The sequence below is a fragment of the Schistocerca serialis genome, chromosome 9 (assembly GCF_023864345.2).
Source record: "Schistocerca serialis cubense isolate TAMUIC-IGC-003099 chromosome 9, iqSchSeri2.2, whole genome shotgun sequence".
NCBI classification, from domain to species: domain Eukaryota; kingdom Metazoa; phylum Arthropoda; class Insecta; order Orthoptera; family Acrididae; genus Schistocerca; species Schistocerca serialis.
In genome coordinates this window covers 495344924-495372004 of record NC_064646.1, presented here as the reverse complement: position 1 = coordinate 495372004, position 27081 = coordinate 495344924, and the positions used below count along the sequence as shown (strand labels likewise).

At 39.0% G+C, this 27081-nt stretch overlaps 1 protein-coding gene and 1 long non-coding RNA gene across 3 annotated transcripts in view; one reads left to right on the top strand and one right to left on the bottom strand.

The window, feature by feature from the left end:
- The window catches only part of LOC126418916 (proline dehydrogenase 1, mitochondrial-like), a 288058-nt gene that overhangs the window by 241590 nt on the left and 19387 nt on the right, over window positions 1–27081 (top strand). For both annotated transcript variants that reach the window (XM_050085942.1, XM_050085941.1), the window contains 7 exons: window positions 16384–16448; window positions 17169–17353; window positions 18357–18531; window positions 19010–19120; window positions 20219–20350; window positions 20647–20843; window positions 21789–21877. In XM_050085942.1, the coding sequence (XP_049941899.1) occupies window positions 16384–16448; window positions 17169–17353; window positions 18357–18531; window positions 19010–19120; window positions 20219–20350; window positions 20647–20843; window positions 21789–21877 (954 nt within the window). The remainder of the gene's footprint in view (window positions 1–16383; window positions 16449–17168; window positions 17354–18356; window positions 18532–19009; window positions 19121–20218; window positions 20351–20646; window positions 20844–21788; window positions 21878–27081) is intronic.
- LOC126418919 (uncharacterized) overlaps window positions 10504–27081 on the bottom strand; it is a 90037-nt gene continuing 73459 nt past the window's right edge. Inside the window, exons 2-3 of the long non-coding RNA XR_007575908.1 lie at window positions 18331–18468; window positions 10504–10829 (exon numbers count right to left, since the gene is read on the bottom strand). This is a non-coding gene — a long non-coding RNA (uncharacterized LOC126418919). The remainder of the gene's footprint in view (window positions 10830–18330; window positions 18469–27081) is intronic.

Here is a 27081-nt window from a genome sequence, read left to right as displayed (position 1 = left end):
AGTCAACATCAGTCACTGGTCAAATTCTTCTGGATTTTTGAATGAATCATTTTGATCTGGAACTACTAGCATTTGGTCTTCTTCTAAATCATTAGCTCTCCCATGCTGCCCCCCCTCCCCCTACCCCACCCCTGCTCCTCCAGTTTGGTCACGTTCAAATGTGTAGAGGTTTTGCATTACATATGAAACAAAAATTGACTAACCTGCATTTATTCCATAATTTAAATGAAATCTTTGTACCCCTATTATTCAGCTGAGCTGTATATTTAGTTCAGCATTTTACAGTGGCGTGACCCCCATGAAGAATGGCCACAGAATTATTGATGAAAGTGCTGATATACAATACCTCATTACTGAACCTGCTGCAGGACATCAGACAGAAGATGCGCACCTGTTTCCCTACTCAGTGTACTTAGATTTTGTTTCCAATTAAGGTACGTTAATACTCTGGGGGTGTGAACTAAAACATTGCTTCTCCACTCATCTTCAGTAATGCTAATTTCTTTCCTCTACGGAGCTGCACTTTCCTCCCCAGCCTTCGCTCAGTAAGTCTGATAATGAAACTGCAATAATCTCTTCTTGTATTTGGGTACTGTTGCTTGGTTCTCTGTACACATGGCTGATAGCAGGAAATGGAAAAAGGGAAGGTGACTTTCTTGAAACTATGTTAATATGTTCACAAAAGTGACTAGCCAAGCAGAAAGAAATGTCATTTTCAAAGAATGGAAAATCCAGGATGGAATGTAAAAATATTATGAAAAGGGTAATTGCTACTAACCATACAATAGAGATGCTGAGTTGGAGAGAGGCTCAACAAAGACTCTCAGAAAGTGAGATTTTGGCCAACTAGGCCTTTGTTGGAAATAGACCACACACACACACACACACACACACACACACACTCTCTCTCTCTCTCTCACTCACTCACTCAGATATCTCTCACACACACGACAACACACTATGGCTACTGAAACCAGACTAGCTTCAGTAGTCAGTCTGCCAGTCTTTTTGTTGTGCCTATCTGCAACTCAGCTTCTCTGCTATATGGTGAGTAGCAACTGTCCTTCTCACAGAAGTGTTATTTTGTTAAACTTTTCTTTTCAAATATGCCACTGTCGTTTGTGTCTTGTTATTTTTACACGGAGTTGCACAATCAGTGTGCAATGCAGATTTTTTTTAAATTCCCACAGTTAGGCTCATTTAGCCGTTTAACAGTAACAGTGGATTGCATGTTGGTGTCATGTGATGTGAATAATTTTCATATGTCTATACTATGCTGTAGTTAGAAGAAAAGATGTTCTTTCTGAAAAGCCCACAGAAAAACAAAATGTTTGGCAAATAAACTGCTTGTTGTATCAGTTAATTAGAACAGGATATCACTTCTGTGCTTATTTCTTGTGTGTATGTGATTCAAAAAGCTGTTCACTCTCATCGTTTAGGTAATTGCACATGGCTTTAGAGCAGGACTGGTACAGACAAATGTCCAGTTCATGCTGGAGTAGAATCCTTTTTTATCCAAAATTAGTCTTCCAAATCCATATTGCTTTGTCTCCTTGACTGTTTAACTGTGTCTGTCTGTTGGAGCTGTAGAACACCTGAATCCTCTTTAATGGCAAATAAACTTTGTCACCAGGTAAGTAATACTGGTATCACTGTAATAGTTGCTGTGTGTGTGTGTGTGTGTGTGTGTGTGTGTGTGTGTGTGTGTGTGGTGCTGCCCACTCCTTAAGTATGTTTAGCTGTATTGTTTGTGTGTCTCAATGAGAAAAAAGAGCTAGCACTATTGTGTGTCAGAACTGACTTGCCGCAAAATATATTTATTTTCAAATATTTTATGGGAATGCAGCTGGGCGACATTGTCGAAAACTGCTGATGTTTGGACAGGAGCACACGATGCTATTTTCAATGGTGTGCTCCCTTTAAAGTATTGGCAGTGGTTGACGTCATTACATGGCTGCATTCCCGTAAATTATTTGAGCATTGTATACGCCAGGAGAAACTAAGGCCATATATTTATTTTCTTTTGTGATATTGAGACAACAATGTGGATTGATGATAGTCACAGATGTGATTCAGTAGAACTGGGCATCACCCACATGGCCAACTGCGTGTTTTGTGATACTACTCAGATTATATGTGGGACACACATGACACTTGTAAGTTCTGTTCCATGGCAGTGCTGGCTTGTAGTGCATATTCATGTTATATGTAGTTAAAATTTACTTTGGTCAGTTCATAGACCTGAAAATGGAATGTGCCCAGATTGCAGCAAGAAGAGAGAAATTTAAAACCTATCTTTACAGTATCTCTCTGATAAGGAAGCATTATTTTCCTTGATTTGTGGGATACAATAATTAATTATGTCAATCTCCTCTGTATCTGCACTCTGGGCATATTCTGTGGAATGTCTCTGTATAGAGTACCTCCCACTGAATTTCTGCCTAGGAGGGTTGTACTAGACTGCATATTTTGTGTGTGTGTGACACTAAAACTCTTTTACAGAAGAGACCCGATAAACCGTCGTGAGTTCATGAAGAGGATCCATCACATTATCGCTTTCACAAACGAGAAATCTCTGTCTCATGCAAACAAACTTTGCAACCCCCTCTCAGTTCCCCAACAGCACTGATGCAGTACACTTGCCATCCTGTCTTCAGACCGGGAATCTCAAAAGACGGTCTCCTTGCTCAGTAGTGTAATCCCCTTATAAAAGTGTCCCCATGATGTCTTAAGAAAGGTTTGGTATGTGGAAAGAACTTAACTGTGATATGTATGTATAAAATTTTTAATGAGCTTGTAATCTTCTAATACGGATAAATATGATAATCTCATAGGTGAGCACCTACCTTCGTAATTGAATTTTCTTTCTTCATTGTGCCATGAGTACCATTTTTTCCCCTTTTTTAATTTTAGATATTATGCCATAGTATGTCAGTTACAGTACTTGAGAACAGAATAGTTCATTGTTTACTTAACTGCACTGTGTATATTCATGTGTTTTTCATCTATGGTAGCAGTCAAAAAAATAAATATTATTTCACCTTTTTATCAGTACTCCAATTTCTTTAACAAACATTTCAGTGTACACATGCAGAATTATGTGATTCAGGAATTGTTTGTAGTAAATTTGCTGTCTCACACGTTAAGTGGTACAGCAGCTTTGGAATTAGTTGCAAGCATACCTTCTGGAAGGGGACTCCTTCTTCTCTTGTGATTTAGTGAGACAAAAATAATAGAGATTATCGTATTTATCTGTGTGTTTCTTAACAACTGAGAAGGTTGTACTTTGTTGAAAGTCCCATCCTTTCCCCATCCTGTCCACAGAGTCCGATCGGATCACTAAATTGCAGAAATCCCTCCGATCCAGCAGCCCTTTCCCACTGTGTGATGCTGATGAAGACAGTGTTGGTAAGGCATTGGATAAAGAGTTGCTGAACAGTTCACCATATACAGGTGCCACAGCATAGCTTCTGCACTGTAGTATTGTGGATCAGCATCTTAATTTCTTTTGTTGCTAATGAAAGATTACATTCTCAGCACATTAACTTTTAACATTTGGCATAAGAATGGCTTAAACTGAATCATTTGAATTATAAATCTCCTGATTCTAGGTCTGTGTCCATAAAATTTGTCTTATTGTTTCAAAATGTAAAAAATTAAAACAACACTTACTGTTTTTATTATGCCTACAATACAATTCCATATGGAGAGACTCCAGACTGGTCATTCTGACTGTGGGTCATGAAGTATGGTCCACTTACACATCAAATTAAATGGGTTTCTCCTTTTTTTGGCGTGAAAGTATCTCCATTTGATTTGTATGAAATACTGGAGATACATACAAAAAAAGTAAAGTTAATCTGCAGACTCAAGAAAATTTCTGGCTCCTCATTTCTCTTTCAACCAGTCTGAGATCAGGTCCGGCAATTAAACCAAAGAGTTTAATTGTTATATCTTGGATTAAATCGCTTTGTGTCAGAATGTAAGGTCTAAAGTTGTCAATACGCACACAGATCTTGCCACAAATGAAATGCGACTGTTTGTGAATATTGTACATTGCAAATATTGTACGATGAACATTTCTGCAAATTTTCATTTGTAAAGTAAAAATAAAAAGCGATTGTGATGTGGTGAATTTTTTGGAGCTGATCTGACTTGTTGTATGAAAATGTTCTCTACTTATTCTATAGTTCAATTGTTTCAGGGAAACTAATAAATTATGAGACACTGTTGCTGGCTAATACTTAATTTGAGGGTGAAATGTGTAATACTGCCAATACACACAAACATACAGGCTGTCCCAAGGAATCACTGACAATGCTTAGTATGTTATGTGGGAATGAAAACTGGTCAGTTTTCAAGGAGGAACTCGTATCTGGAAATGCACAGCTTGGGCAGTGGAGAGCATCAGTCTGAGAACAGACAGTTGTGATGGTTTGTTCTGATTCGGTTTGGTATTTGAATACGGAAGATATTCAACCTCCTAGCCATCTGAGTACAGGGGATGGAAGACCTGAGCATAACAACATTCCTGTACATGTGCTACACATTCCTTCACACAGCCTTTGTGCCCATCCTACTGCAGACTTTGCGACATTGTTGACGGCAGTGCGACATGTACCTGTACACAGCTGGGGAAATGACTGACATAGTGCTTGCACATGGCAAAGCAGATTGCAATGGGAGAGCTGCTGCAAGATAGTCCACGGAATATTTTGCAAACAGATGAACCCACATCATTCCACATTGTCGCCATCGAGAGACTTCAGAGAAGCCAGAAAGTTGCATGTAGGTATTTTCTACCCGAGTTGTGTCCATTATACAGTAAAGTTGTAGCACTTTGTGCTTGGTACTTGCTAATACTATCCCCAGCATACTGTTTGTCCTCTGGTAGATGCCAAAATCTGATGCAGTTCATCCACACACGGCTGGAACACTACAGCTGGAGGAGGATGTGCTGACTCTCGACAGGTGGCACAGGTGCTGCATGTGGGGAAAAGTGCTTTGCGGCATGTCTATGAGCAGTGCTCCATCTGTAGAAAGTCCACTCATTACGAGAGGAGGATTACTTGTGATGGGTACAGTTTGTGCAGTAGTATTCACAACAGTGCATACTCCATCCACAATTCCCGAGATCAGTGCTATTTACAGATGAATGCACATTTACTGGAGATGGCATGTTAAACTTGCACAATATGCACGTTTGGGCAAGCAAAAATTCGCATGTGCAAGTGATTTAAAACCATCAACACAGGTTTGATATTACTATCTGGGCTGGGATAATTGGTGACCGTATCATTAGGCCATATCTGCTGCCAAACAGACTAACAGGACCCATCTACCTCTCATGTATTAGAGATATTTTGTTTACCATATTGGATGTAGTGTTACTAAATGTTTGGGTGGACATGGGGCTGCAACTTAATGGAGCCCCAGTACACTTTGAAATTGATGTGCAGATCAGCTCAATGTAGCATATTCCCACTAATGGATTGGTGGAAGTGGACAAGCTCCACGACCAGCACAGTCACCAGATCTGACACCTCTCAACTATTTCCTGTGGGTTAGAATGTGGAGTATGGTGTACGGCACACCTGCGATGTCATCAGAGGACCATATGGCTCGAGTCCACGGAGCGATGGAATGCTTCAGACAGCTGCACGTGTTGGCTCTCGAGTGAGACTCAGTACTGCTGATGTACGCTCTGCATTGACATAAAAAGTATGTAGTTTGAAGCCCATTTGTTCTGTAGACAGCATAATATGCTACTTGGGTCGGGCTTACAGATGTAAAGTGAAACGCATGCTCATGTCAGAGTTTTTGATGCCCCCAGTGTCTAAAACCAATCACTGTGCCTTTCTGCACAACATACTGAGCATTATCAGTGATTTTTTGGGACACCGTGTAGAAGTGAAAGTGATGCACTTCCTAGCTTTGTTTCTTCAGGGAAGAAAGAGAATAGGCCAGGCAAGGTTAAAAAAGGAAGGAAGGCTGAATCAAGGTGCAAGGACAAGAGCGGGTCCCTTCCATCCTAGCATCTCGAATTGGCTGCCCTCCCTTTTTAACCTCACATAACCTGCCCCTCTCTTGTCCCTGAAGGAAGACATCTAGGAAGTGTAGCACTTTTACTTTTATATGTGTGTTTTGGCAGTACAGTGTGCCCACAGTCATGCTATTATTTCAAAAAATCATAACTTAAAAACTACTAGAGATAGAGCATTGTGGTTTGTTATAAAACATATAGCTGTTCTCAGAGGTTTTTTTCTGTTGCGATAGAATTTGTGTTTGCTCCACTTGTCAGTTGCAGAACACGGAGGCATCATAAGAGTCCTGCCAGTGTGCAGGTGAGCATTGCTGCATTGACAGTTCTGATTGCTTCATGATTTGTGCTCATTGGGTAGCAATTTTCATTGACTGGTATTGTATCCATTTCATTGACACAACTACCGGAGATCTTTGCAAAAGCAGTCGACAACCCTTCTAACACCTAAGCCACGTGTACAGCCCACTTGGTCCCTGCAAACCTCAGTGTCACGATCTCACCCTGTCGCAATAACGAGCGGAAACTGGATGGCATACCGGCGCTAGCTGGGGCTGCCACTTCCTAGGGACCTATTCGCACCCACCACACGCGTGACTAGAAAATAGTGCAGGTATTCCACTGCAGGCCACTATAATGGTCGACACCAGAGCTGCACGAGTCAGTTCTTCTGGCTCTGAGAGCCTCTTCTAGCCTCCGGGTGGGTGCTGCTCCCCCCCCCCCCCCCCCCCCCCCCGTCATCTTAGGACTCTGTCAAAGTCCACTGTAGGGCTGGTGCTGTCGTATTTGACATTCGTCATCATTTCCCTTGCTGCAGTTGGACTGTATCAGGGATGGACTTCTCTGTTCCTACACTGGTGTTATTGAGGACAGCTTCATCGGACTGAGACTATTTCCCTTATAAGTGAAGATTCTAATTGTGTTACTTTGTCAGACTCTGGAATCATAATAGCAGAGTCTTTATAACTGTGAGTCATTGTAATGGTGATAACAGCGGATGTATCTTTTCTTGGTTAGTTAATTATTGATTATTTGATCACTGTTTTCCCTGTGTCAGTGTGAGCAACACACCAGAAACCCCACAAGAGGACGTCTAATGATGTGAAATCAGGACAGCGTGAGAGCTGTGTGACGGGACTGTCGAAACCCAACCACCTCCTGGGAAATGTCATTTGGCACACCCCACGTGTTCAATCTCCGATTTGGGGTGCAGCATTGTGCTGGAAGGTAATAGACGGCTGCGGCACTCCAATTTGTGGCAACAGTAACTGTTCGAGTATTGCCCAATAAACATTTCTCATTACAGTGTTCTCTGTGAATAAAAATGGACCTATTGTGCATTACGCCACACCTAACAGTAAGCTTTGGGCTATCACGAATCTGTTCACTTCCACTTGTAGGTGTTTGGAGCCCTAAATCATGATGATGTGGTGATTCATTTGTCGAGAAATGTGAAAGATTGTTTCATCTGAAAATAAGCAGTCACTGTCAACTTCTGTGGAGGCCGACACAGAACGCATGAATGCATACCAGAGAGGACAATTGTGTGGCTGCAATGCTTGGACCATTTGCACTTTGTATACAAAAAGTGATAACCACCTACGTAACATCGTATGGAGAGTTCATCTCACTTCTTGCAGTTTGTGAGATGCGCGATGAATAGACTTCTGGGTACTGCTTAGAAATGGAGCTTGGTATCCGATAACAAGCACTCGAGGAATTTGGGTAGTTGGGGGAAGGGGAGGGGGGGGGGGGGGGTGTCCACTTTGAGGAAAGTCTTTGACACTGCCTACCTATCTAAAGTTTTTGAACTGCCACATTAGGCTTGTTTTTGTCAGTGGTGCCCTCATTCTAGCATCAGTACTTCCACAGTACTATTGTCACAGCTCTGCATTCTGCGTGGCAGATTAAAACGTTTCAGTTACTTAGCTTGCTGTTATTACAGAGACGTTGAGGTGTGTGACTCGCTCTTGATATAGTTCCTCAACTTAAGATAGCTTCTGGGTTCAATCTATCCTTTGACAGGCACTTTGCAATATGTTCACCAATAAATAATGTAGTTGAAACATAGGAAACACTTTAAAGATTTTTATTGCATCACTTCACAGATAAAACTGATATGGGCCTTACGCTTACATCTGCTGATCCTCTCACAGGCCTCAGTTGCATAATCACTTTACATATTGTTTAAATTGATCATAATTGAACTCTAAATCAAAATTTTTATGCTTTCATAAAACTGGTTATGGATTTTAACTTTGGAAATCATGACTACATCGTCCATATAATTAGTATAATGAAATATTTCGGTTTTCATAATGAAATTTCACGAATTATACATCAGTAACAATATTTTAATTATTTCTGTAAATTTCTTTACAGTTGCAGTATAACTTGGTTCTAACATGAATCTGGTATCTTGACAATGGGCTTTATCGTTACTGCTTTTACTCTTTCGTATATTAATAGTTATGTAAAGGATAGAATGCTACTCATAGCTAACATATTGAATTGCAGACAGGCATAACAAAAAAGCTTTAAGACACTGAGCACACTGAGCTTTTGGCTGAAGCCTCCTTCAGAAAAGGAAGGAAAATGTTCACTCGCTCGCTCGTGCGCTCCCACACTCACAATCACAGTCACCAGTGACAATCTCTCTCTCTCTCTCTCTCTCTCTCTCTCTCTCTCTCTCTCTCTCTCTCTCTCTGTATTTTCCATTGTTCATTTATTCTTTTGTATGTTAATTCTACATTAATCCTACAAAGGATAATATCAGCATGTGTTTACATTTGGTTTAACATATTGTTTAGCTTGTAGTACAGTCTTCCTGTAAATTGATCACAGTTGAATACTACTGGTTTAATTTTATAGTAAGTCAACTAGTTTTCATAGATACAGTAAGCTAGCAGTGTTACACTTTAAACTTCTGCTTGTATATAGCTTCACATAAACATTGCACAATTATATCGCAATCTCCGATGTATGTGGAATCATACCCTGCATTTTTTACTGTCCTATTCCACTAAATTATAAGATGACACATTGTGCTTTCTGCTGGCCTGTCACCATTTTGATGCACTCACAGTAAAACCTGCAATGACGGACAAAGTAACAAACTTTGAGAGCTAGTAAACATTCTAGAACAAACTACAATTCTGTCTCTAAGAATTCTTATGAGTTTTTGAAATGATAGGATTTTATGGACACCTCCTGAAGGTAAGCTGTGTCAGCTATTCTGTGTCTCAATTTCTTTTTGATAGCCAACTGAAGATTTTTTCCTTTCGTCTGTTCATTTAATCAAGGATGCTGATCTATGCTTTTGGTGCGAGGAGAGAGTACATTTTTTGCCTCTAGATACTGTGCTACAGGCATATTGCTTTTTATATAACTTTGTACTTGTGTCATTGTTAGGAATGAATGCATCATTGCTGAATGCTAAAAAATAACTCATTGCTCTCAAGAAATTTTTAAAGTGGGTATTCTTAATGTAGTGAGCAGTTTACACAGATATATCTCTACCACCTAGACAGTTGTCAATGTAGCATGGCTGTGCAAGAGTATGGTCTTAGTTTAATTTTTTTCTTTAAAAACTTGATCCTTAAATCACCTAATTGTTATGCATTTAGCTGCACTTTCATTGATGTCTACTATCAGTATGGCATTAAGTGTAAAGACAATGGCCACATTACTGTACAGTAGTTGGAGTATTGTTGAGCACATTCAGTAGTGGAGAAAAAATGCATAGCAAAGTGTATATAAAGTAAAAGTAATCAATTTCAGCCCTAAATAGGGCAGTGTGATACTTTATGGCTGGACTGTTTTAATTCTTTATCCATTACTGCTCCACTGTTTCTCATCTGTTTCCTTGATCTGCTGGAGAGAAACAATACCAATAAGGATATAGTTTCTCTGGAGCCAACCTCCTTCCATGTTAATGCCTAAATTTGAACTGTTGTATACCTGGAAGCTGGGCTGCATCAAAGCAACAAAGTAAATAAATTGTGTGAGCTAAAAAGAAATGGGGGAAAATTGTTTTGCAATCTTTAAAAAAAAAAATGCACACCTGTTTGTGAAACTACTGAACGAAATTATTTCAGTGAAAAAAATAAAGGGAAGCAATGATTGCAAACTAATTATTGAAGAAATAGTAGACCAGCTTCCAGATGTTTTCTGGAGAAACATATTATCATTTTAGTGGCACTGATGATTTACATTTATCTCAGCAATGCTACACCATTATTAATTATCTGTTTAGTTCAAGATCACTATAAGTGGAATTTATTTTCACCTTCAGTTTTCTTGAGCTGACTTTCAAATATTTTGATTGCAAGAAATTAAATAATTATTCTGTCAGAATTGGTGACAAATTTACTAAGGATTTGCTTTTGAAGATATTGCGAGTGTATGAAATAGGTAAAAATTTTATCTTACAAAACAGTTGTCAGTTTCTTAAAGTACTCAATCTTTCAATAATACATTGTTTTCCAGTTTTGTGATTTTTTTTTTTTGCTGCCTACTTTTCATGAGCATGACTAATATTTCTATAGATAATGCACAAAATTTTGCTGTTTACATATTTACAGTAATCGTCCTTAATTTTGTATGTATTTTGTTAAAAATCCTGAGGCACTCTGCCATATTTTCAAAATCATGAAATACTGATTATACATGCTGAAGTTTCCAAAGTTCAATACTTTTTCCTTTTAGTTGTTTCTGACAAGGTGCATCTGTAGCTGAAGTTTCCAAAGATCAATACTTTTTCCTGTTAGTTGTTTCTGATGAGGTGTATCTGTAAAACAAGGATGAATACATTTAGCAATGGCAGATATGACAAATTTAAATGGAATCTTTGCCTAAATAACAGAGATGCACGATATATTATCTAAAACATTAACATTTTTTCTAGCAAAAGATGATGATAATCAAAATTCTTCTGTGAGTCATGAGCAAAACTTCATGAGCTAAAGCAATTCAGAAAAGCCACAATGAGGTCACTATAGTTACAGGCAGACTGAATGATGATAAAATTTTGCTATTAAATGTTTCAATCTTGAGTAGGAGATCCACTAGTCAAATTATTTGTGATATTGTGGATCTATAATCAGTCCTCCAAAATGTTTTTTGGACAAATGTGTGTGTTAAACTTCGTATGTTACACTCCACATGTTCAATTTAACCGCAAAATGAGTGTACAGGTATTAATTGAGTTTTCATGTGTGTTTCAGGTACTGTTTGTTTGTCCTTGATGTGGTTCAGAGTATTGATAACTGTTGTTTAGCCTTTCACTGAAAGTAGAACAAGTCTATTTTAAGTGGATACAAACAAGCAGAACTGTTACATTATACTTGTTCACTTTTCTGGATTCACACCTACTATTATAAACGTATAATAGCGTAGTAAGGGCATGTTTTAAAAGAATCATCAGTGGTCATTTTATCACTTACTTTAACACCATTTAGTGGGGTCTCACAAAGCTCAAATTTCAAACATTTGGTCCTCATGCACTTGAATGCAGTGCTATATATTTAGTTACAATGAGATAATGTGCTTTGCATGGCTCAAAACTAATGCCAGTAACTGGGTAGAATACACTCCTGGAAATGGAAAAAAGAACACATTGACACCGGTGTGTCAGACCCACCATACTTGCTCCGGACACTGCGAGAGGGCTGTACAAGCAATGATCACACGCACGGCACAGTGGACACACCAGGAACCGCGGTGTTGGCCGTCGAATGGCGCTAGCTGCGCATCATTTGTGCACCGCCGCCGTCAGTGTCAGCCAGTTTGCCGTGGCATACGGAGCTCCATCGCAGTCTTTAACACTGGTAGCATGCCGCGACAGCGTGGACGTGAACCGTATGTGCAGTTGACGGACTTTGAGCGAGGGCGTATAGTGGGCATGCGGGAGGCCGGGTGGACGCACCGCCGAATTGCTCAACACGTGGGGCGTGAGGTCTCCACAGTACATCGATGTTGTCGCCAGTGATCGGCGGAAGGTGCACGTGCCCGTCGACCTGGGACCGGACCGCAGCGACGCACGGATGCACGCCAAGACCGTAGGATCCTACGCAGTGCCGTGGGGGACCGCACCGCCACTTCCCAGCAAATTAGGGACACTGTTGCTCCTGGGGTATCGGCGAGGACCATTCGCAACCGTCTCCATGAAGCTGGGCTACGGTCCCGCACACCGTTAGGCTGTCTTCCGCTCACGCCCCAACATCGTGCAGCCCGCCTCCAGTGGTGTCGCGACAGGCGTGAATGGAGGGACGAATGGAGACGTGTCGTCTTCAGCGATGAGAGTCGCTTCTGCCTTGGTGCCAATGATGGTCGTATGCGTGTTTGGCGCCGTGCAGGTGATCGCCACAATCAGGACTGCATACGACCGAGGCACACAGGGCCAACACCCGGCATCATGGTGTGGGGAGCGATCTCCTACACTGGCCGTACACCACTGGTGATCGTCGAGGGGACACTGAATAGTGCACGGTACATCCAAACCGTCATCGAACCCATCGTTCTACCATTCCTAGACCGGCAAGGGAACTTGCTGTTCCAACAGGACAATGCACGTCCGCATGTATCCCGTGCCACCCAACGTGCTCTAGAAGGTGTAAGTCAACTACCCTGGCCAGCAAGATCTCCGGATCTGTCCCCCATTGAGCATGTTTGGGACTGGATGAAGCGTCGTCTCACGCGGTCTGCACGTCCAGCACGAACACTGGTCCAACTGAGGCGCCAGGTGGAAATGGCATGGCAAGCCGTTCCACAGGACTACATCCAGCATCTCTACGATCGTCTCCATGGGAGAATAGCAGCCTGCATTGCTGCGAAAGGTGGATATACACTGTACTAGTGCCGACATTGTGCATGCTCTGTTGCCTGTGTCTATGTGCCTGTGGTTCTGTCCGTGTGATCATGTGATGTATCTGACCCCAGGAATGTGTCAATAAAGTTTCCCCTTCCTGGGACGATGAATTCACGGTGTTCTTATTTCAATTTCCAGGAGTGTATATCATAGTGTCATTAAATTAGTCGATTTTGTTCATCTTACTTTATATTCATAGTAAATGATGTGATTTGGAACATTTCTTTTGTACAGGTGTAAACACATTCCACAAAGAGTTGTTTATGGAAACATTTAGGCCATTTACAAATATGCTTGATTTATTACTTTAAGACTGTCAAAGACAGTTCTGGCAAAATTTAAAGCATTTGGTAATAAAGGAGACAACTCACTAAACAGTGAAGGCATTGAGTCTATAAAATGAATTCTATAGAAAAAACAATTTGACCACTGGTGACACTGCAATAAAGTTAAATGGGTTTTTAACTTCACTTAATAGCACTCGTCTCCACGATATTTTTTTTTTTTTTTTTTTAGTAGAGTATCATACTTCCAAACAAACATTCTGTTTAAAACCAGAGCAGATTTACCTTCCCTGCTGTTCTAAACTAGTACTGACAAAATAAAATTCCTCTTAATCTGGTTGAAGCATCTATCACAGGGTGGTGTTAGCCACAGTTTGATATTTAAAAACTTTCTGACACAAGACTGTCATGTTCTAAGTAACTGAGACTTTTGTGCTGCTGCTTATCGTGGATTGACGTGTCTCACTGAATTATGAATAATCCTTTACAGTTACACACCATGCAAGTTGGTTCTTTATGTCATAGCAGCACCCCATTGCCGTGGATAGATTCTTAAATGTGAGCATGAAATTTCTTCATTTAAGTTTTTATCTCGGTGTAAAATATTTTGTCATATTGCATGTCTCCTGGCTGTAAACAGTTGCATTAGGCAGTTTATCATGTATTATTTATTACGTAGTGAAAATTAAAAAGTAATGATTTTAATTGAAAGATTGACATACTTTGTAGGTTACTGATAACGAGTGTAATGTTAGTTGCTAGTCTGTTGACTTAAAAATTTTAAATATTTTCTCTTCTCAAGAGAAACATTCTTGTACATTATCCTGAATTCAGATATAGTTTTTTAATGAAATTATCTGCAGTTTCTAGCAAGACGCAAACTGTTTTGAGCTAAAGAATGTAAATTGTGATATTTTTTAAAAAAAGCATCCTCTTGAAATGCTGATATGAGAACGTTTTCTGCAAGAATGTGAATATTGCTCAAGAATTAATTGCTGGTCACACATTTGTTACTTTATATGATAATTGTCACTAGTTGAGGTACCTTTTTTCAGATTTTTGATGATGGAAATTTTAGCTATTTTCCCATGCTTGCAGAAAATAACAAATTAAGGAGTGTCTGCCCTCTTGCAAGAACACAATTTTTCATTTGGTATAGTCCACAAAAATATTTCACTGTGGTTGTGGCATCTTCAGTGGGCTTTTCTTTTCATTCTTTCTTTTTTTACATTATGTGTGCCTTGTGGCTTTCAACAACTTAAGATGAAATCCACTGGAGATGTCACAACTGGGGTGAAGTGTGTTTGGGGTTAAACAAAACGAAAGTGTTCTCATAAAAAGGTGAACCTTCTTTCTTACTTCACTGCAGATTTATGGTTATATGAACTGAAATGTTTAACTGTATAGGTAGCTACTCAATATTACATTTTTAGAAAACAGCATTTTTCTTGGTTAACTGTAAAAGTGGAAATTTGTGACCATCATAATTACTTTTTAGTATCTTAATTGTTACACTAAAAGTGCAAGGTGATACAGTTATTAGGTTCATAAAAGAAAGACCACTATTTACAGAATGTTCATGACACTTAATTCACAGAAATTTACTGAATCTCTTTCTAGTCATTACTGCCATACAGCCATACTGAGATCTTTCTCAGTCATCATTTGAGAGTGAAAGTAACTTGCCTGTTTAATCACCTTATTGTATGGACACTGTCTACTTACTCACAAGAAGGAGACCTGTTGTAACTTAGTTATGTTTTAGAATTCAACTGCTTCAACTGAAGCCTATGAATACTCTAGAAGCATTTTTGTGTTGATATAAAACACTCTTATTGATCCCTGAATTAGCTTTTCGTGTTAATTATGGTTGGGTGGCTTCTTCAAACATTTTCAGATATTATTCACATCAAAATAAACATTTTTAATGAAATTTCTTGCAGAAGCAAGAAAGAGAATTGTAAAAAATATTCACGTTCATGATATTTAGTCACTACAAGGCAGTTCTTTTGGTACCTTTAAGCTTCATCTGTGTGCTTAAACCCTTTTGAATATATCAGAATTCGCCAAAATTAATGACTGTTTGAATGCTATATAGTGGAGGTTCTATGTTTGTCTAGAGTGCAATAAGCCATTTGTTCCTGCTATTTTGGAAATACCACTAGAAGAGACATTTATACTCTTCAAGAAACTAAGCACAAACATTGCTCTTAACTGTAAATTGTTGTACACACATTTTTAAAAGTGACCCATTGTAACTGTTAAGAAAGCATATACTAAGCAGTAGCTGAATGTTCAGTATAAGCTTTAAAATTATAAGAGTGTTAGAATGTTTGTGCTTAATAAGGAATAGTAATTCAAAACTTTGGTTTTAAGGATTATGCCTATTGGTGGAGTCATGCTGAGTGAATGTTAGATTCGAGATGTTACATTTGTACTCGGAGTGCTAAAATTTTGGGTTACTGATCATGTACAAATTTGGTAGTTTTGTGCCTCCTGCTGATAGTTTGCCATATCTCATTCCAACACAGGAATTATGCTGCTAGGAAGAGGTATTTGGTTAAACAACTCTGATGATACAGTTGGAAGTATTTTGCTGCATATATCATATTCATAATTTTTTTGCTGTCAAATAATATCACACTCATTCTGTTCCTCGGCTGTGAGTAGATTGTTTAAACTGACTCACTTTTCACTTTATGCATTAGGAAGTAGTCTCTCTCTCTCTCTCTCTCTCTCTCTCTCTCTCTCTCTCTCTCTCTCTCTCTCTGGAACACTAGTGCTTCTGAGGTTCACGTTTTGTACTCTGAAATGTAAGAGCTTTCTAATTCCTCTAGGGAAAATTTTAGATTCTTGTAGTGGTTGCTCATAATTTTCCAAAGCCTTGGTCTGTGAATTATGGAGTCTGCCTAAATTTTTATATATCTTATGTTACAAGATGTTTTCAAAATGCCCTTGAAATATATTCATCAGTAAGAAGACCTACTAAAATAATAACTGTGAAAATAACAACAAAAGAAACCTTTCTCTTATTTAGTAATGATAACTACTATCAGAGTAAAACTACACTGTAACACTGAAATTCGTTTAAAAGAATAGTGGTGCATATTCCTATTTCAAAATCTGTGCCAAGGAAACAAAACTCCATGCTCTCCAGTCTGTCTTTTTTGAACATACATATTGTTTTGCAGGTGCAACATATGGGACAGGGTTTTGTGCTATCAAACTTACAGCACTTGGAAGACCACAGCTCTTGGTAAGTAATTCTTCAGCAAACAGCCTCTTATCAGACTATAATGTTTTAATCCACGATAAAATTAGAAATTTTCCTACAAAAGTCTCTTGCATTAGCTTAGAAAACTTTTTCAAAATCTGTTAAAAATATTTGTAAAATCAATTGTGAATATGAACGCTGTTTGCTATTTGCTGAAATGAGAACAATAGCTGTTGCAGGTAACAGATTTAGGATGAGGTTTGAACTTCAAATAAATGAGCTGCCTTAAATGTTAAAAATATAGGAATAATAAGTTTGTGTCAAGATGAAGTTCCACTTACTCCTAAGTTTCTCATCTTCTTAGAGCATATCTTACTGTTCTTTCCTGCTACACACTTGTATATCTGTGATATTTTATAATTTCTTCTCAATCTCTCAGGTGCTAACAGCCAGCTTGAAATGTCTCCCATATGCTTCTTAAGTTGCTTTTAGAGTTAAATCTCATTCATTCTTGACAACAGAAAGTCTGAACTTGTGTTGTCATATGCAATTTGAACTGCAATGTTTTCACTGTTCTAGGTTTGCTTATCACACAGCAGTCTTACATGCAACAAACACCAATGCTATTAGCAGAGATTCAATTATTGTTTTTCAGAGGGCCTATTTATTATCTATGCCTTCCTGTAGTAATACATTGAGAATCCATAATAGTTGAATGATCTTCTCATCTTCTAATGATGTTGCTCTTAAATTTTTGAACAGTTGCAGTTGTCGGAAGTGATAATGCGAACACGACAATATTTGACCGACGTTGTCGGTGGTACGGGCAGTGTTATCTCCCACCATGTCGGACCCGAAGTTCTCGAGAAGAAGTTCGAGCAGGCATGTCTGCTGAGTGAAGCGCCAGTCAAAAAGTTCCTCGACAAGATCACGTATGACCAGGAGGGGTGAGTTGCAGCTAATTCCAAATGTGACTGGCTTACAATTATGCTGCTTTATTGAATTTAATTTTTGTCAAATTGTGTGGACCAGGAATATAAATGTAAGTTTACATGAATGTGAATTACTTTATTTAAAACACGAAGTATTGTTTTTCTGGATGATAACAACTGTTACTAACTTCGTTTGAATTTTTTAAAGCAAATATTTCATCTTATTATTTTAGGTATTTTAACTGATCTAGAAAAGAAGCAGTTGAGTTGCATGTTTTGTACAGCTGCACCACATCTTTAGCAATGTTCTTAACAGGTTATTTCATTATGTGTTTATTGCTTTCTCGATGTGTATGTCCATTGTTTGGCCAATGGACATACATTATTTTCCATAAGACACATTTTATTTACAGATCTGTCCACCTAATATGACTTCTACAAATGATAAATATATGTAACATTTTTTTTTTTTTTTTAAAAAAAACGTGCTAACATCTGTAGCTGATTTAGAAATACATAGGAAATGGTTCACAGACACCACACAAAGCTCAGATAGCAGCATCCATCATCAAGAAGCAGCAGTATGCCATTCTTGTTTCTTGATGCTGATCTCAACAGGCCATTCATCTAGCTCTTTTTTTGTAATGATAAATTCAGCAAAGGAATTTCTTTCTGTATTTTCTGAGAGTCCACATGGCTATATTGCCAGTCAGTCTCCTGTTCAGTTACATAACACTCACTATGATATATCAATTCCTGTGTTTTCTCTCATCCATTCATTTATTTCTATTGGTGTTCCTCCTTAATATTGACAATATACTTCTTTACATGTCAGTAAAGTTAACAAAACAGTTAGAAGATATTGTTAGTTAAACAAAGAACATGATAGTAGTGTGTTGCAAAAGACTAACTCTAATTATTTTTATCAGAAACAGAAAAAAATTCACAACTTAGGATAGTGACCACAAATATTTATAGCAATGAATGATGACCATTGGATGGTATCTTTGTTTCTCAGGATGATCCATTTGTTTCCTTGGAGTGGCATCATAGACGAAAATCAACAGCTGAGTGAGACCTTCAGAGTGCCAGATCTCAAAACAGGGCGAATGGTTCGGCTCATCACACAGCTTACCTCAAAAGAAGAAGAAATGTTTAGAAACATGATTCGTCGTGTAAACACTCTTGCAAAGGTTTGTATGTTTGAAATGTTATATATCAAATTAGCATGTAATTGGCTGGAAAAATTGGCAAAAGGACCCTCCCTTAGTTGTCTTACGAACTATGCTTTCAGGGTGACAAGTAAAAATTCAAACTGCGTAACTTTAGAGAAGTTTCTGTGCTTACCATGATTGCCTTTTACATGAAAACAGAGATTCTTCGTGTGTGTGTGTGTGTGTGTGTGTGTGTGTGTGTGTGTGTGTGTGTGTGTGTGTGTGAGAGAGAGAGAGAGAGAGAGAGAGAGAGAGAGAGAGAGAGAGAGAAAGAGAGAGAGAGAGAGAGAGAGAGAGAGACTATGAAAACTAAAATATGAATTTTGCACAGTGAATACTGAACTGTGGGACATAAACCTTCAAAGTGCTGAAAAAAATGGTTGTGGTGGTGGTGGTGGTGGTGGTGGTGGTGATAATGAGGCATAATACCCAATCTTAATTATGTTTTTAATTTCAGATGGCACAAGATCTGGATGTACGTATAATGATTGATGCTGAGCAGACTTACTTTCAACCTGCAATTTCTCGTATCACTGTAGAATTCATGCGAAAATATAACAAGAAAAAGGTAAGCTTCTATAATTTTATTTGAAGATAACTATTAAAAATACATTGTGACTTCATAACTCAAAGCTGTTCTTGCGGTTTTTAGTTTCTAATTGTAAATGAATGAATGAGGTCCCACACTCCCAGGAGCGTAGGGGACGATGCGGGAGACCCGCACCGCCGACTAGACAAGGTCCTAGTGGAGGTGGTTTGCCATTGCCTTCCTCTGACCATAATGAAAATGAGTTTTTGTTGTTGTTGTTGTTGTTGTTGTTGTTGTTGATGATGATGATGATGATGATGATGATGATGATAAGGATAAGATGACACAACACCCAGTCATCTTGAGGCAGGGAGAATTCCTGACCCCACCGAGAATCAAACCCAGGTCCCTGTGTGCTGGAAGTGAGAATGCCACCGCAGGACCATTCATTCATTCATTCATTCATTCATTCATTCATTCAATGAATCAATCAATTTTAAATGCTCTTGGGAAGTTTAATACTGTAATAGTAATCACTGAAGGAGTAGTTATGAAGTGTGAATAGTGTCTGAAGTCTTCACTTGGAAAGAAGATAAATGTGGGAGGACAGTTGCTATAAAATTGTTTCCAATTTTAGTAGGCTACTGTAAGTTGGGTAGATTTCCACCAAGTGCCACTCTGTGGCTTGCAGAGTATGTCTGTAGGTGCAGATGTATGTCTATAAATATTTTATTTCCTCTCCCCTCCCCATAAAATGCCACAGGATGCCACAACAAACATTGTGTTATCATTTGTTCATCCATTCAAGTGAAGATTGTATTGTGAAGGAGAACTTCTGAAGGAGAACTTCTGAGGATATGGAACAAGTCAAACTCTACAGTAGCAAAGAGAAAGCGTTCAAAAATAAGCTCTGTGCACTTAATTAACAAGCAACTGTCTCTAACTCAACTTTTCCTTTGCCCAAAATTTTCCAGTGTCCTTTATTTACCTTTTTATCAACTAGCACCTTTGTGCTCATAGTCACTGTGACTGATGCATGTAATTATTGAAAGCTATTTTAGTAAAAAGAAAACGTAATGCTATGAATTGATAATACTAATATCTTAAATAACTGAATGCTGTGCATTCTCATTGCAGGCTGTTGTATTTAACACATATCAGTGCTACCTGAAGGACACATATAATGAGTGTACCACAGATCTGGAACAAGCAAAGAGGCAGAATTTCTACTTTGGAGCAAAGCTTGTACGTGGAGCTTACCTGGAACAGGTAAAAATGTGTTGCACGTTTAATTTTGCAGAATCAGGTTTTTGCATTATCTGGAATTGTAGAGAGTATTTGTAAAAATATTTTCTGAAGTGTGTTATAGTTTTCCATCTTCAAATGGTGGCTGGATAAAGGACACAAAACACATAGCCTCAATGTGCTTGCAAATTATTAAATTGTGTTCTTTTGAACTCGACTGTATTAGATGCTGTTTTTTGTAATAGTAACATCTGAGCTATCTTACAAAGTGCTAACGATGTACTGTTTAATATGGAATGACCATTGTCTCCATTCTACAGGAACGCGCTAGAGCTGCAGCCCTCGGGTATCCCGATCCAACAAATCCTTCATTTGAGGCGACGACTGAGATGTACCACCGTACACTGACTGAGTGCCTTCGTAGGATAAAGGATCTAAAGGACGCAGGAGAGGAGAAGAAGATTGGTATAATGGTTGCCAGTCACAATGAAGATACTGTTCGTTTTGCTATTGAAAAGTGAGTACAATATGCAAGACTATCTGTTACAAAAAGAAAACAAAGACAGGAAAGTTGAGGATGGAATAACATAACAATAATGTGGAGAGGTCAGATTCCTACTCATCACATGGAGGTGACATTGAATCATAGACAAGCACAATGAAAACAACTGCTAAATGTTACAGCTTTCAGACAAAGTCCTTCCTCTGCAATAGGACACACACACACACACACACACACACACACACACACACACACACACACACACGGAGAGATATTCTGTCTATTGGTTTCATTTGTGTTTGTTCCTATCATTTGTACTGGTCTAGTACTGCATTCTTGTGATTCTTTTACTCAGACACTTTACCACAAATGCTTTCTGCTATTCTATTGCTTTTTTCTTGTCTTTCTCTCTTTTGTTTTCATTAAAATTATTTTCAACAACCATATATGATGTCTTAATGTTTCGAGTGTTTAGTTAAGCTGATATTAAGCTTCAGTTTGTAGTGGTGAAAATGATTTATTTCGGTCATGTGGAACATGTTCTGAGTAAGGAAATGTCACGTGTGGCCAAAACACAGCAACCTCATGTCTGTTTTACTGTATTCACGTGATCAACAGTATTTTTGTGTTCTTATCTGAATATGCTGAAACGAATGTTTGTAATGTGTCCTTTCAGCCCACTGCATCATGAAATTCAAAGTTAGAATGAAGAACTGTATTATATATACTTCTGACTGCAGTACTTTTACATGTATTTTAGAACTACAGCATCTGTTGCATATAACTCTCTCATCCTATAATGCTTTGACAAAATGCGCATCTAGGAAAAAGTAAGTTTGTAGCTTCTTTCCTCTAGTTGAACATATAAAGTCACATGTGTGTAAGATATGAACTAACATGTCATACATTTCAACAATCTTAAACTGTCACATTGTACTAATACTCTGCTCCTCCTTTTAGAATGAAGGAGATTGGCCTCTCACCAGAAGACAAAGTAATTTGCTTTGGACAACTACTGGGAATGTGTGACTACATTACATTCCCTCTAGGTGAGTGACATAGTTTACAACAATTTGCCATTGTTACATATGACTGGGGTTGCGGAAAATCTTGAGAGAGATCAGTACTACTACTTTGTGATAAAACTGATAGTCACTTAGGCAGTTGATAAGGTACGGCAAACTGCATGGATAATTAACACTTCTGTATGCATACTGTGAAGAAATAGGGTGCAGGATAAGATTTAACAGGGTAAAATGTTGAAGATGGCTGACGTGACACATACAAAATCAAAGACAGTGCAAAGATGAAAATTTGCTATGAGAGCTTTGCACATTTGCCTAACATTTTTGTGATGCGAGAAGTGTAAATGAGGAAGATGATATAGAACAGTCCAGAACATAAAACAGGAAACGTTTTAATAGGATCTGACTGTAATCTGTAATGAACAACGCCTCTGTTATTTCTTGGTAGCTGTTAGTAGTGGAAGCATTGATTACATATGTATGCTCTTATATGTTTTGGTAGCAAATTTCTGTTACCAGTATTACATGTTGGTAGATCCTAAAATTGTATTACATTCTGAGTGATACAATGAAGTTCTGCTGCTTGTGAGTCAGTGGGGCATAAAGACAAATGAATGATCCTTGAAACTTCATGCCTGTGAGGTCACACAATACTTTGTCACATCGCTATGATAATAGTGACATACTTTTGTTATGCATTATTAAGTGACATGAAAACAAGAGTCTTAACCCCTTTACTTCTTTGGACGTGTTAACGCACACCACTGCTACTGTCCCCGAGTGCTCTGAATCCCCTTACACACTCCTTCGATTTTTGTCAGGTGCTCCAGATCTGTAAATGCATGCACGCTTGCTGCCTCCTTTGTGCTCCCAACTTTTTAACAGGGCAGGCATGGAGAGTGGCCAAGTAGCTGCGTTTCCAGCCTGAGTGTTGAGCAGATTTCTGTCAGTTGGGCTGTGTGTATTTGCTGTTGTAAAACAAACAGGTTTCAATTAAAGCTTACTATCCCAAGTAGATTAGCATAGATATTAATGTGTGCAATACCACAAAATCATTTTTTGGTGAGATATTAAATGCTATTAACTGTAATACATCTTCTCACTGGGGAAAACAATATTTATGACTGTATCTCAGCAGATCAGAAAGTTCAGAGTATTAATCATATGGCAATATATGCCCCTCTTTGCATGCAATCATTTGCAAAACACCTCATTTCAATACCTTGAACAGTTTATGAAATATGACGAAGTGATTCATGTTGCACATTGACAGAACTCTGGGTGCAATACATGCATTCATCCTGTATATGTACAATCAGTATGTTAAGAATCGTGATATATATCATTCGGTTCTCAGCTGTTGATGTGGTCTTCAGTCCTGAGACTGGTTTGATGCAACTCTCCATGCTACTCTATCCTGTGCAAGCTTCTTCATCTCCCAGTACCTACTGCAACCTACATCCTTCTGAATCTGCTTAGTGTATTCATCTATTGGTCTCCCTCTACGATTTTTACCCTCCACGCTGCCCTCCAATACTAAATTGGTGATCCCTTGATGCCTCAGAGCATGTCCTACCAACTGATCCCTTCTTCTAGTCAAGTTGTGCCACAAACTTCTCTTCTCCCCAATTCTATTCAATACCTCCTCATTAGTTACGTGATCTACCCATCTAATCTTCAGCATTCTTCTGTAGCACCACATTTCAAAAGCTTCTATTCTCTTCTCGTCTAAGCTATTTATCGTCCACGTTTCACTTCCATACATGGCTACACTCCATACAAATACTTTCAGAAACGACTTCCTGACATTTAAATCTATACTCAATGTTAACAAATTTCTCTTCTTCAGAAACGCTTTCCTTGCCATTGCCAGTCTACACATTTTATATTCTCTCTACTTCGACCATCATCAGTTATTTTGCTCCCCAAATAGCAAAACTCCTGTACTACTTTAAGTGTCGGATTTCCTAATCTAATTACCTCAGCATCACCTGACTTAATTCGACTACATTCCATTATCCTCATTTTGCTTTTGTTGATGTTCATCTTATACCCTCCTTTCAAGACACTGTCCATTCCGTTGAACTGCTCTTCCAAGTCCTTTGCTGTCTCTGACAGAATTACAATGTCATCGGGGCACCTCAAAGTTTTTATTTCTTCTCCGCAGATTTTAATACCTACTCCGAATTTTTCTTTTGTTTCCTTTATTGCTTGCTCAATATAGAGATTGAATAACATCGGGGATAGGCTACAACCCTGTCTCACTCCCTTCCCAACCATTGCTTCCCTTTCATGTCCCTTGCCTATTATAACTGCCATCTGGTTTCTGTACAAATTGTAAATAGCCTTCTCTCTCTGTATTTTACCCCTGCCACCTTCAGAATTTTGAAAGAGAGTATTCCAATCAACATTGTCAAAAGCTTTCTCTAAGTCTACAAATGCTAGAAACGTAGGTTTGCCTTTCCTTAATCTTTCTTCTAAGATAAGTCGTAAGGTTAGTATTGCCTCACATGTTCCAACATTTCTACAGAATCCAAACTGATCTTCCCGAGGTCGGCTTCTATCAGTTTTTCCATTCATCTGTAAAGAAATCGTGTTAGTATTTTGCAGCTGTGGCTTATTAAACTGATTGTTCAGTAATTTTCACATCTGTCAACACCTGCTTTCTTTGGGATTGTGATTATTATATTCTTCTTGAAGTCTGAGGGTATTTCGCCTGTCTCATACATCTTGCTCATCAGATGGTAGAGTTTTGTCAGGACTGGCTCTCCCAAGGTTGTCAGTAGTTCTAATGGAATGTTGTCTACTCCGTGGCCCTTGTTTCGACTCAGGTCTTTCAGTGCTCTGTCAAACTCTTCACGCAATATCGTATCTCCCATTTCCTCTTCATCTACATCCTCTTCCATTTCCATAATATTGTCCTCAAGTACATCGCCCTTGTATAGGCCCTCTATATACTCGTTCCACGTTTCTGCTTTCCCTTCTTTGCTTAGAACTGGGTTTCCATCAAAGCTCTTGATATTCATGCAAGTGGTTCTCCTTTCTCCAAAGGTCTCTTTAATTTTCCTGTAGGCAGTATCTACAGGGTGTTTCAAAAATGACCGGTATATTTGAAACGGCAATAAAAACTAAACGAGCAGCGATAGAAATACACCGTTTGTTGCAATATTCTTGGGACAACAGTACATTTCCAGGCGGACAAACTTTCGAAATTACAGTAGTTACAATTTTCAACAACAGATGGCGCTGCAAGTGATGTGAAAGATATAGAAGACAACGCAGTCTGTGGGTGCGCCATTCTGTATGTCGTCTTTCTGCTGTAAGCATGTGCTGTTCACAACGTGCAAGTGTGCTGTAGACAACATGGTTTATTCCTTAGAACAGAGGATTTTTCTGGTGTTGGAATTCCACCGCCTAGAACACAGTGTTGTTGCAACAAGACGAAGTTTTCAACGGAGGTTTAATGTAACCAAAGGACCGAAAAGCGATACAATAAAGGATCTGTTTGAAAAATTTCAACGGACTGGGAATGTGACGGATGAACGTGCTGGAAAGGTAGGGCGACCGTGTACGGCAACCACAGAGGGCAACGCGCAGCTAGTGCAGCAGGTGATCCAACAGCGGCCTCGGGTTTCCGTTCGCCATGTTGCAGCTGCGGTCCAAATGACGCCAACGTCCACGTATCGTCTCATGCGCCAGAGTTTACACCTCTATCCATACAAAATTCAAACGTGGAAACCCCTCAGCGCCGCTACCATTGCTGCACGAGAGACATTCGCTAACGATATAGTGCACAGGATTGATGACGGCGATATGCATGTGGGCAGCATTTGGTTTACTGACGAAGCTTATTTTTACCTGGACGGCTTCGTCAATAAACAGAACTGGCGCATATGGGGAACCGAAAAGCCCCATGTTGCAGTCCCATCGTCCCTGCATCCTCAAAAAGTACTGGTCTGGGCCGCCATTTCTTCCAAAGGAATCATTGGCCCATTTTTCAGATCCGAAACGATTACTGCATCACGCTATCTGGACATTCTTCGTGAATTTGTGGCGGTACAAACTGCCTTAGACGACACTGCGAACACCTCGTGGTTTATGCAAGATGGTGCCCGGCCACATCGCACGGCCGACGTCTTTAATTTCCTGAATGAATATTTCGATGATCGTGTGATTGCTTTGGGCTATCCGAAACATACAGGAGGTGGCGTGGATTGGCCTCCCTATTCGCCAGACATGAACCCCTGTGACTTCTTTCTGTGGGGACACTTGAAAGACCAGGTGTACCGCCAGAATCCAGAAACAATTGAACAGCTGAAGCAGTACATCTAATCTGCATGTGAAGCCATTCCGCCAGACACGTTGTCAAAGGTTTCGGGTAATTTCATTCAGAGACTATGCCATATTATTGCTACGCATGGTGGATATGTGGAAAATATCGTACTATAGAGTTTCCCAGACCGCAGCGCCATCTGTTGTTGAAAATTGTAACTACTGTAATTTCGAAAGTTTGTCTGCCTGAAAATGTACTGTTGTCCCAAGCGTATTGCAACAAATGGTGTATTTCTATCGCTGCTCGTTTAGTTTTTATTGCCGTTTCAAATATCATTTTTGAAACACCTTGTATCTTACCCCTAGTGAGATAAGCCTCTATATCCTTACATTTGTCCTCTAGACATCCCTGCTTATCCATTTTGCACTTCCTGTCGATCTCATTTTTGAGATGTTTGTATTCCTTTTTGCCTGCTTCATTTACTGCATTTTTATATTTTCTCCTTTCATCAGTTAAATTCAATATTTCTTCTGTTACCCAAGGGTTTCTACTAGCCCTCATCTTTTTACCTATTTGATCCTCTGCTGCCTTCACTATTTCATCCCTCAAAGCTACCCATACTTCTTCTACTATATTTCTTTCCTCCATTCCTGTCAATTTTTCCCTTATGCTCTCCCTCAAACTCTGTACAACCTCTGGTTCTTTCAGTTTATCCAGGTCCCATCTCCTTAAATTCCCACCTTTTTGCAGTTTCTTCAGTTTTAATGTACAGTTCATAACCAATAGATTGTGGTCAGAGTCCACATCTGCCCCTGGAAATGTCTTACAATTTAAAACCTGGTTCCTAAATCTCTGTCTTACCATTATATAATCTATCTGATACCTTTTAGTATCTCCAGGGTTCTTCCATGTATACAACCTTCTTTCATGATTCTTAAACCAAGTATTAGCTATG